Below are 12,188 nucleotides of genomic sequence, written 5' to 3'. Positions count from 1 at the left end.
TAGCCTAGGGCTAGGCTATAGCCATATTAAAGTGCCACAAACGTCAATGTACTAAGAAAAAAGGAAATCTCATTAACTGTAGGCCTATTCATATTATATATTAAGACGAACAGTAACATCACACTTGAACTGAACGTCTCTCACTCTAAACTACTAAACATCTAACAGCTGCTCTTGTTCGAGTGAAAATGAAAACTAAGTGAAATCATAATGGATTGTAATGGACCAACAGAGGAGCTGTTCTTCAAGGAAAGGTGCTGAATCTTGGCATTTTGCTCACAACTACACTTAGAACTGTTGCAGCCACATCACAGAGAAATGATCAGGGGATTTTCTTTAAGACCCCGTCCATCTCTTTCTCTCTCGCTCTCCTTTCCTCTCCCTCTCTCTGTCTCCCCCTCCCTCCCTCTGTCTGTCTGCCTCTCTCTCTCTCCCTCTCTCACCCACTCACCCTCCGTGCTCCCGGAGCTCCAGGCTGCAGAGTTTTCCCGTCCTGTGTCAGGATAACATCGCACCGAGGACCACCTGACGGTCAGACCTGACCAAATGGAAGCAGCGGAGGAAACTCTCACTTACCACGATGACACCGGACTTCACAGGAAGCTGCTCCCAGGGGACAACAAGGATAAGGACAACACGGACAGTAGAGACCAGGGCACCGAGGCGACGAGCGACGAGTCCAACTATGTGGATCTGGACATGAAACCGGACGGAGCCAGAACAGTGAAAGTTACTTTCACTGGCGAGGGAAACCAGCTCTCTGTTATCAAATGCGACGGCTCCAAGCAGCAGGGGGTCGGGGAGAAGCCCACCACCACCACCTCCTCCTCCACCACCGACTCCGAGCCCGTCTCTGCTGATGAGCCTCCGCTGCTGGAAACTCTGACCAAACTTCCCAACGCTGATCCGGGGTCAGAGAATGAGCAGCAGCAGCAGCGACAGGTCCAGGTCGAGCTGGACCCGAGCGACTGCAGTGAACATGTGTGCAGCGAGAGTGATGAGCTCCAGTACACCGACATGTATCTGAACAGCAAGACGGAGTCGGACGACGGGGTGCTGTCCGACCACTGCGGCTCCGACACGGTGGAGGACGAGTCTCACTATATCACCACCCATGAAATCCAGCTGACCGAGCTCGACCACGATGTAGATTACGACCTGGGGCGGGGGACTTGTTGGGATTTTGAAGACGACAACCTGGTCTATTCCTTTGTGGATTACGCCTCTTTTGAAAGCGACGAGACGCAGGAGGGGACTTTGATACTGGAGGGCAGGAGCCAGGCGAAAGTGCAGTCTAATCTTGGCGGAGCGGTCGTCAGTACCGAGCAGGAGGAGGAGAGCGATCTTTGTGACTCGGATAAATGTGCCAGCTCAGATGAGAGCGTGTGCAAAAGCCAGATTTGCGGGGACACAAATACAGGGAAAATTCATTTATCGATAAAAACCTCCTCCAGGGCGGTGAACGAGCCCGTCAGTGTCCTCGACACGAACAGTACATGCAGTTACACCAAACACTTCGGAGACAGGAGCCACTTCTCCTTTGTGAGCTCTGGCGCCAGAGCGGGACCCTTGGGCGATAGAGCCCAATATTTCATCCCTGCTCCGGGCCGTCAGCACCTTGCAACCAAACTGAGACGGAAAGATATTAATGAGTATTCCAGCGGAGCGTCCAGCTCCATCAGCGAGCTGGATGACGCTGATAAAGAGGTGCGTAATTTAACCGCCAAGTCTTTCCGGAGCTTGGCATGTCCATACTTCGATGCCATTAATCTTAGCACCTCCAGTGAGTCCTCTATGTCGGAATATGGCCTCAATAAGTGGTCAGCCTATGTGGACTGGAATTATGGACAAATATCACGGGAAAGAGAGCGCAGCGTAATTGCGCACAAGACTTCAAGCGCAAGACTGGAAATGAATAAGACCGTGGAAAGTAAGAGGTATGGTAAGTCCGCACTGAACAAGAGAACAACTTCACAACAAGCTTCCTCCTCAAGCAAACGAGTCGAACTGAAAGATCCAGCTCAGCCAAAGCAGCGTGGGGTGACGCTGAATTTCCGCTGCAACGTCGACGCCCCTGAAGGAGCCAGGCGTCCGAAAAGCTCCAAGAGCGCACGATCCAACGAGGTAACTGGGAGATCAGGATGTGAGATGCAGTCTCCTCACGCAGAAAGCATGGGGGGCACACACAAAAGGGCCATTTTTGCATCAAGCCTGTTGAAAAATGTGATTTCCAAAAAGATGCAGTTTGAACAGGAGCGCAAAATGGAAAGGGGTGAACTCTGTGACACCTACCCAGCCCTCTCCCCGGACAGAGGTCTGGGAAGGGGCTTGCAAAGGCAAACCTCAGAGTCAGGCTCAGGATTCACTGTTAATTCTGATGAGCAACACCTGGATGGCAGCAGGCCTGGTTCCTATGAGCCTGCGGAGGAGCAGCAAAGCAACAAAGCACCAGATGACTCAGAAAAGGGACAGGAGCCTCCAAAAGCAGCGCTCAGCCACAGCCAGAGTAGTGCATTTGACTCAATGAAAGTAGATGAAGCAGAACCTGTAAAGGAGGCTGAGCTCACAGCTGTAAATGACACACAGACCACAGCAAAGGAAGACTTGGACACCAGCAGCATGCTGACAAAACTTCTTTTTGTTCCCAGCTGCCAGCTTCTCTCAAAAGAGAAGGATTTTACAGATGACTCAGCGAGCCACACACCTGTCGCAGCCACGCCTGCCGTCCCACAGAAAAGTGAAAAAGAGTTCAAAACAGGCAATAACGGAAAAATAATAGAGAGAGAAGAAAACGAGAAGGGGGGAAAACCACCTGAGATAAAAATATGCCTGAGAAGTGTGAAAGAAAATAAAGGCACTACACTGAATATTGCCAACCTGTTAACCCCTAAAATAAGTTACAACACTGTTAACACATTCAGGGCAGCAGGTGATGCTAAATGCCACATTTTATCTGCAACAGACAAAATCCCCAACTTCACAGTTAGAGACATAAGAGAATCCAAATGCCAAAAACACCAGAAGTTTCAAACACCAATCTATCATGTCAGGGATGTGCGTAAATTGGTAAAAAGCTCATATCTGGGTAATAGCGACAGTAAATGCCCCACAGCAGCTGAAAAAATTGAGGAGAAGACCAAAAAGGAGCCAGTTAAACATGTATTACCATCTCCTATTGTGATTAAATGCCACTCTGTTAAAACTAATGTTAAATCACAGAAACAAGCAGAGGAAGGCGTCCCATGTGAAGCATCCCAGAGTGAAAATGCACATTGCATAAGCAACACAGCGCCACCTATTGTATCCAAACAGCTCCACCCTGATCAATCAGAAACCCAAATGAACACTGAAACCAAACCGACAAAACAGAGACAGGACAAGTTCACAGGTGAGACGGCCGATAGGAGAAATGAGCCGACTGTGCCCAAACAGGCTGCGCTAGAGAAGCTTAAAGCTGCCGTTAAAACAATGGAGCAGCTTTATGTTTTTGACAGAAATGAGTGGAAGCGTAAGACTCAAGCCCCACAGCCCATCAGAGACAGCCATGTGCTTTCACTTATTGCCAGGGAGGAGCAGGGAGCTGAGGAGCAGGAGACAGTAAACACTGACAGGGTTCCCCGGCCTCTGATAAATAGCACAGAAACAGGGAAGCCACAGGAAGGGAAAGGAGCTGTGAATATCGTACATGTCCCATATACTAATGACACTTTTAAAATGCAATCACAGCAAAGTAAAACATTTAGTAACAGAAGTGTCCTTCATTTTGGCAACAGCAATAAGGCTCATGTCAGCATTAGTTCTGTTAGTAACTCTGTTCTACAAAGCCCTGCGCTGCAAACACCATCCACTATGAAAAGCTCCAAGACACCGGTGACTCCAGTGTCGGTGAAAATAGAGCCTCCACTACACAGCCAGGCAGAGCAGGTCCGTAACCCCACTGTCTCACAGGGCTGCTCGGACTCTGAGAACTATTTAACCATACCTGGTACGGTGGGGTACACAAACGAAATCAAACTGCTGAATCGAGAGCCCGTGTCGAGGGAGGGGAACTCAAACGTCAGTCAAGCTCACACAAGCGACAGCAAGACACGGTCTCCGTTAATCATGGAGTACCCGACAACCAGCATCTACCATCACTCTGCAGCAGCAACAAGGCCGCAAACTCAGCAGCAGGTGATGTGCTTTTCACCCACTATGTCACCTACGTCTCCTACTGGAGACACCTTCATGCAAACTCAGCGTAAGATGCTTTTGGACCCCACTACAGGACACTATTACCTGGTGGACACTCCCATACAGGCCACCACTAAGCGACTGTTTGACCCTGAGACAGGTCAGTATGTGGATGTGCCCATGTCCCATTCGCCTGTGTCACCCGTCGCCCCTGTTCCCCCGGTGCCTCTCTCTTTGTCCCCGCTGACACTGAGCCCGGGAGCGTACGCCCCCACCTACATGATCTACCCCAGCTTCATCCCCTCACCCACCCTCCCAGCTCAGGCAGTGCTGCCACAGTCTCCATGCTACTCCGAGGATGCAGGTGGAGATAAGGGAAAAAATGCAAAAAGTCCTCAGTCGGAAATGAACCATGCAGGTGCTGAGAGCGCGTATTACACCGCAACAGGAGAGGCTCTACAGCTGCCTATGGGTTTGGGACATGTGACCACCAGAGGTGGTGCAGCGAGCTCTGAGAGGAAGCCGGTTATCAGCATCACGACACAACAAGGTCCAAGAATCATCGCCCCCCCTTCCTTTGATGGAACAACTATGAGCTTTGTAGTGGAGCATCGGTGACCAAGAAAACATCTCAACATACATGTAAGCTTGCACAAATCCTATATTCAGAGTGACAGTTGCTGTGTGAATGATGGATACACTCCTAAATCCTTTAACCCAAACAGGTACAGTGAATTGAAAGTTGTTCCCTCCTCTATTCGACTACTCCTCTGCGTTTATGAACGGATATTTAATAATGTTAAACTGTTATATCAACTGAAGCCTCATGGTGCAATTGTGTGCATTATCAACTGTTGTATATGCCATTGTTATGCAACTTTCAGTTGTGATGCAGTAAGAGCAAGTTTAGTTGAATCAAAAACCATTAAAGTGTTAAAAAGAAATAGTTTAATTTCCATACTGGATGCAACTTCCAAGCAAAAAGCCAGAGAGACATGAACCTGGGTACAGCTACTGATGTATGACACCTTTTCTTCCCCCTTTAATTTCCGTGCTGTAAACGTGTAGCAGAAGTCAAGCTCGGCTGCTGCAGCAGTGGCATGTCAGTGTTAATAGACATGCAGTAGCTTCATGACAGGCAACCTGACTCCACTGAGCTGCAGCTGGGCTTGGTGGGAGATTGGACTTTCAGCCGCAGCCCACTGCAAGTCCCTTTTCTCTGCATTACACACCGTCGGGCTATTTTGATAGTGTGAGACGAGTTTGTTTACATGGTTTATTCTCAGGGCAAGAAGGTGTCACAGGAAACTATTCCAGTCAGTGACACCTTGCTTCGAGTTATTCTTAATCAGTGTTATAAAATGCTTTAATTACTCAGATAACATTACAGCTCTTTAATGTGTTCGTTCCTTGTTCATGACATTTCGTGGAACTCTCTGCTAAATGAGCTGGAACTGACATGAAATCCTCAGTGCAGAGCTGACGTAGTAAAAAATATTAAGACGTAGAAGGTGTGTACAACATACTTTAGCTGCTAGTCATGTTTTATAATACGTTTAAAACACATAACAGTACATAGTATTATAATTGGCACACAATCAATGTGGAATATATTCACAGGTTAATGGTGTTGACTATAAAAATACATTCACAGAAAAAAACACTGGCGAAAAATACCCAGTTTAAAATGTTCAATTCATAAACTGAGACAGTTAACTTGGCTTAACTTTCTTCAGCTTCAGCTAGACCTTACACGCTTCAACTGTATTTAATCTTAAAGTTTACATTTCATTATGCTAATGCCTAGTGATTTTATTAACACACCTTTCTTAGTTTAGCCTTGCAGAGTCTCACAGGTTGTGTAGCCTGTATGTCTGTTTAATAATGTAGGTTGTGCCAATCAGCCAGTTAGATTTCAATCAAGCAAAAGTCTAAACATGTAAAATTTTGTTTTCTGGTGACTCTGATGTACGGGATTAATTTAATAGACTTTTTTTCATTGCAGACAGTTTGACACGTCGTAGTAAGAAAAGCACATTTGGTTCTAATGACATTAATCAGGGCTTGGTTACTTTAATGTGTTTGGCACAACATGCATAATACCAGAGCTTCTCTATTCCACACTGGTTCACTGCCTTGGGTGTTCAAGATATACTGAGTATTTTTCCTACTGTAGGTTAGCAGTAATGTGATTTCCAATGATCAATTTGATACGGTTACCACAGTGACCACTTAGAGAGCAGACGGTTCAGAGATCGCTGAAGTAACTCTTAATATTCTGATGAAGATGAAGCAAGAAGTAGGGAAATCTCCTCACTATTTGCGCTGTTACATGATGCAGCCAGCTCTTCATCAAATCCAAATTTAATTCTCAGTTTCTCATACACTTACAGATACTCACTTACAACTAGTCACAGTCAATTCTCAGCTAATGTGTCAGAGCAATAATACAAGTGCATGAGCATGAGGGATTCATGTCAGCTGGGTGTGTGGCAGGCAGGGGCCTAGCGTTGGGTCGAGTAGTGGCGTGAAGGGGAACACAGGGTGTGAGAGAGAGTAGAGAGTGTGTGTGTGTGTGTGTGTGTGTGTGTGTGTGTGTGTGTGTGTGTGTGTGTGTGTGTGTGTGTGTGTGTGTGTAGGTGGTGGGAGTGTTTGGGGCGGAGGGACGTGGGGGCATCGCTGGGATAGTGATGCAGGAGGAAAAGGTCAGGCAATGTAAAGTATTTGTTGTGCTGATGCAGGGAGAGGACAGCTGCTCGGAGAGATCAGATGCTGCTGCAGCTCCAGCTTGGAAGCGAGTCTGTGGGGCTGAGATGGGGTCAACTTTTTATAGCCCCCTCCCCCTCTGCTTTTTCCTAAACGGGGAGAAGGAGGTGGACAGCTCTGCTGACCTCCAGCACTCCTACGTAAACAAATCAAGAAGTGTGCCCACCCCCCACCCCGGCAGTGATCTGGCTCAATCTGGCCAGCTGGTTCACAACCAGGAACTGTAAACTGAAAAGTCACTGCATTACAATGGCATATACTATAATTATAAAAAAAACAACTAAAATTTTCAAGAGTAACCGTCTGCAGGGAAGATGGCGGACAAGGGTGCCGACATAAGTCCATACCGGAAGTCACAGCCGGAAGTTGGTCTTCTTTCCGGTATATTATTTGCCATTCACTGCTCCATAGCAGAATATCTTTTTTTGCAGTTACATCGTAACTCCATAATCTACTAGTTAACTGACTCGAAGTCTTTTCACGATTTTATACAGTATGTAATGAGATCTTAGCAATTAGAAGCCTAAAATAATCACTTCATCAATTAATATTAATTGTAAATATTGTATCTTAGTCACACTATGTCACACTTTTTAGATAGATGATAATTAAAACACTCTTTCTCTTACTGCTCCATCTCTTTGTATCTATCGTATCCTGGTATCGTCTCTGTAGTCTCTTCAATCTACCGCTTGAACGCAGCGCCACATAAGTAACAAGATACACGAAGAAGACCAACATCCGGTTGCGACTTCTGGTATGGATTGGACCTATGGCGGCGCCGTTGTCCCTGATGACGGGTCCCTCTCAATATTTTCTCCTCTTAACAACTCAGTGTTTATATTGTATCCACCTAATTTTAATACTTTTGTCATTTCTTCTTTACCACCTTCAGACATCTCCCTTGAAGAATCTTCATTCACCGTAAGTGCAGTTTTCACCTGTCACTCCGCCCTGTGCACCCCGGACAACTTCCAACAACAATTTCTACCCCCACTCTGTCCCACTCCACGTTGTTTATCCTTGCAGCAGACCTTACTGTATTCTCTATGCATTGCAGCACTTTGTAGAGTAAATGCATTTATCCACATCCTCTGGCTGATGCTCTGCCATGTTGCCATATGAATCAGCTTTGTGATACTTTCCATTCAGCTGCTGTCTAGAACACTTATCTCTGTTGAAATGCCGTTTCAGCCCTGCAACGTGTCTACTCAAAAAGGAAACAAGGCAGATCTTCAATAACATACTTGCCATCCATTTTATTACTGTTGTATGTCTTTAAAGCAAGTCTATGTAACGGACACATTTAGTTTTTACCAGTGATAAATTCAACTCATATGCAATAACATTCAGCCTGTCTAAAGTCAGAACACTCAGGGGATTTGCTGCTACAACAGGGCTAGATATTAACGTGTAACTGACATTACCAGGTCAATGTGCTGACACCATGACTCTACTTAGTGTCAGGATGTCACAGATAACCATTTTAGTGGTTTTATCACATGGTTAAACACCATACCTCAGCAGGAGAAGTTTCCTGGCCGTGTTCCCATTGCATGGATATATCAAGAGAGCTGGATACATTCCAGGCATGGTCTATTTAATGAGTTCATTGAGGAAATTAATTAGAAAGCTCAATAGTGGCAAAGTCCTTGGGGTGGATGAGATCTGTCCTGAGATGCGGGAGGTTTTAGGCAATATGTTGCTGCCTGCTCCACATTATACTAGATAGAGTTTGCCCATCTAGTCGGCTTATGGTTTCAGACCTCAGACCATGACTTTCAGTGAGCACTGCAATGGTTTGCGGTCATGTATGAACTAGCATTTCACCACAATCCTGAATTGACGGTATCTTGGTGTCCAGTATCCAGTTCTCATGATAAATCCATGGTCCTGTGTAAAATCACTAACCCTGATGGGGTTTTTTTGCAAATGACTCAAGACCAAGATCTTAATTGGTTCTCAGAATCACAGCAGCTACACACTGGTTACATGTAGTCTTTCTTTAATTCACACGGAGATAATAAGTTACAGTAAATAGAACCTTGATGTATACTTTACACAGTTTTCTGAGGACAGGGACCATATGTCTGCATTTAATTAAAATAAGGGGTAATGTGGAATCACTCCAACTTTTCTTTTACAGCCAGAGAAGAAATTAAAATTACTGTATTTGAAAGATATTCTCTAGATGTCACAAGTATATATTAATCAAATTGTATATACTGTACATATCAATGTGTGTCACTACACATTTTTTCACATTCACAGTTTAATTTAATCTAATTCTACTTCCAAACATATCCTCGGTGTCATGTCTCACAAAATGCTCCTAATACCTGCACATCTGATGTGCTGTATGAAGTGGTGTATGCTAAATATTAAAAGCACGCTCCTTGTATGTTACAGTGAGAAGAAAAGAGAAACACACAAAGTGTGTTGCTCGGATGTGGCGGAGCTGGGACTCTGGTTTAACAGTGTACTTAGGTCACTAAGTAGTGTTGGGCCTAATGAGTCAGAGCCAGCTCAGACATTTAGGGGATAACTTCCTCTACTGGTGTTGGTTTATTTTACACTTTTGTGTAATGAGATGGGAGTTGGTGCGTGTGCGTCTGAATGTGTTCGCGTTTGTGGCTGAGTTATGTATGGCATTTGAGCATTCTGTGAGCGTACAACAAGGAGTCATGTTACTCTGCTGTAGACAGGAGCGTAAAGGGCTGTACATGTGTAGGGTGTGTCTTTACACACAGCAATGCTATTTTCTTGTTTTCAAACCCCTTGACCTCTATCCCTTAAATGTGTATAAAGTGAGATTCTCATGAAATTTACCCACGAACTGATATCATGCAGACTTGGATTATAAAGTTAAAGATCTGTCCTGTTTCCTTTTGAATATGCAGTGGGGCATCACAGGTTATTGTGCTTTACTTGTTTCAGTTATACCAGCATCCCATGTAGAAAAAAATGCAAGATTGCTCTTTTTAGCATGTCTCAAAACACATTTTAAAAAAAGGTATTTGGAGCTGCTGGTCAGTCTATGTACCTGAATTCTGTAAAATACATGTTATTATGCCTCTGTGGCAACAGACTGTATAAAAATTGCCCTATGAGTTGATTTCATTATAAGTGATATGACTTCATGCAGTGATTTGGAAGATTTGTTGTTGACTGTGCAGTAGATTGGACATGATTTGCTCTTTAGAGCAGCTAGATGTTGCAACATTTAATGCATTTTTTGAGGTGAAATGTAATTTAAATTTGTACATTTAATTGTCATTCTTAATGATAGAATTTTCATTATTATTATTCTAAATAATTTGTCCATCTGGCAGATAAGAGCAGTGCAACTAAAAACGTATTTATTTACAAATGATAAGATTTGTTATATAGAAATTGCTTTTAATGAATTTAAAAAAAAAAAAACTCTCAATAAATTTTGCCAGAATCCAAAGAAAAAATAAACCAAAGCAACTTTTGTTAGTGTGAACAAGTCAAAATTGAAAGATGTGACTGACTACCTCCTGTCATAGAGTATCAAATTAATGTTATAAGTTGTCCAAAGGTAGAAGATATATTAGAATATATTTTACTACTTTCAGAGGATTTATTTTAGCACAACATATTATTTTTCGAACCCTTGTGAAACATAACTAAATCACAAATATATTTTAATTTGTAAATCCAATGACCCAGCTAATGTTGTCATTAACATACAACTCATAAAAATCTCCTGGTTATTATTAGTTTCTTGTATGACCTTTATCTGTGAATAATAATGTACTTAATGCACTTGGATTGTCACTATTTTGTCACCAGCACTGGCAGCAATGAATGGCTGTACACCTTGGTGATAGCAGGAGCACTATGTCGACTTATTGTAAAGTGAAACATTTGTAATAGCTTCTGATTAATTTTGCCCAAAAATGCACTGTAAAGTAGATATCATGTGTTTTCAAACATTCTTCCAGATGTCCTCCAACAAACCTGCTGACTTTGAGGTCAAATATGGGAAATTTACTGTATTAATGCTTGCTTTTGCGCTCGAGGGTTAAGTGAAGGTGAGATGGTTTGTGATAAGTGCATACAGAATGTGAATGTTCATAGCAAAAGGGTGCATATTTTAATTAAATATCTCAATGGCTGTACAGTTGTAAAGAGATGTATGTTTTCTGCTTGATGTCAACTGAGTTGCATGACTGCCCCTGAAAATGACAGAGGTCTGGATGACAGCAGAGAGGCACCTTGAAAGGAGAAGTAAGTGCTGTGTTTGCACTTACACACTTGAAAGCAAAATGATGAATGGGTGTAATGTAGACTGACAAGCCTACATATGTTTGCAATAAATTCAAAATGCAAGCTAGTGAAAATGTTTGTGTCTATGAATTTAAATCCTAATGCTTTATTGAAACATTTTTGCTGATGATTCATAAAAATGTTGTAAAGAAAATAAGTTTGGTTGGTCACATTGCAGAGCTGGACCCTTTTACATTGAAACCCTTTATTTTATTTTTTTTAATTAATTGTGTAGAACTGATCTTTGAAATGAACATTAATCATTAATAAAGCCATTACGGCTGCATCCTTAATTAGTAGTGAATTATTAGAAAATAGAGAATGTAATGATCAAATTTACCACACCATTGTGTTGCAAATGCAGTATTTTACATGAATATTTTTTAAATTCATTCTTTCTTTCTTTTTTTTGTATTTTTATCATGACTATTTAACAGAGTGTTCCTGAACATTAGCACATAATCTTATTCTGTGATGTTCTCTGTTGACCACATTGGCCTCTTACGTATTTCCTTTTAGTCCCCTGACCTTATTGCTGTGGCTGTCTGCACTTTGATACATGGCTGATAAAATTTCCTCACTGAAAACAGAAAAGTAAATGACATGGGTCAAAGGCAATCGAACAGATTTATGCCAACAGAAGTACACATTTGGCATCTGCCAGCGTGCAAGGTTAGCTTTCTGGTGACACTGAAACATCACCCGGGCCGAGGCTTAAGTTTAACCTGACAGTTTGCTGCTCTGTTTGTTTGGTTGCCATGGATGCAGCGAGACTGGCAGACACTGGTTTGCCCCCAGCTGCTCTCAGTGGTTTCTAAAGAATCTGCATTAAGGCCCAGTTGTTGTGTTTGGATGCCAGCAGGGGCTCTGATGTCACAGCGGTGGCACAGGAAAAGTCAAGATTTATTGCCTCACCTGGATCAACAAGTGTGTGTTGCATTTATACTGCTAAGAAA

General features: G+C 43.3%; 1 protein-coding gene across 1 annotated transcript; it reads left to right on the top strand.

The window, feature by feature from the left end:
- Positions 1-439: 439 nt before the first annotated feature.
- Positions 440-11,299, top strand: LOC146991799 (uncharacterized protein C4orf54-like). Its single transcript, XM_085778819.1, has 2 exons — positions 440-4,815; positions 7,835-11,299. The coding sequence occupies exon 1, from the start codon at positions 547-549 to the stop codon at positions 4,789-4,791; it is 4,245 nt and encodes a 1,414-aa protein (XP_085634945.1). The 5' UTR covers positions 440-546; the 3' UTR covers positions 4,792-4,815; positions 7,835-11,299.
- The last annotated feature ends 889 nt before the right edge of the window (positions 11,300-12,188 follow it).

Source organism: Trachurus japonicus, chromosome 1 (assembly GCF_045865225.1).
Source record: "Trachurus japonicus isolate A0001 chromosome 1, Traja_1.0".
In the NCBI taxonomy this organism is placed as follows: Eukaryota; Metazoa; Chordata; class Actinopteri; order Carangiformes; family Carangidae; genus Trachurus; species Trachurus japonicus.
Note: the sequence above shows the minus strand (reverse complement) of the source record. Positions and strands in the feature narration are given on the sequence as shown.

Excerpts from the sequence above, each read along its gene's own strand:
- LOC146991799 (XM_085778819.1), top strand. The coding sequence starts at position 547 with ATGGAAGCAGCGGAGGAAACTCTCACTTACCACGATGACACCGGACTT.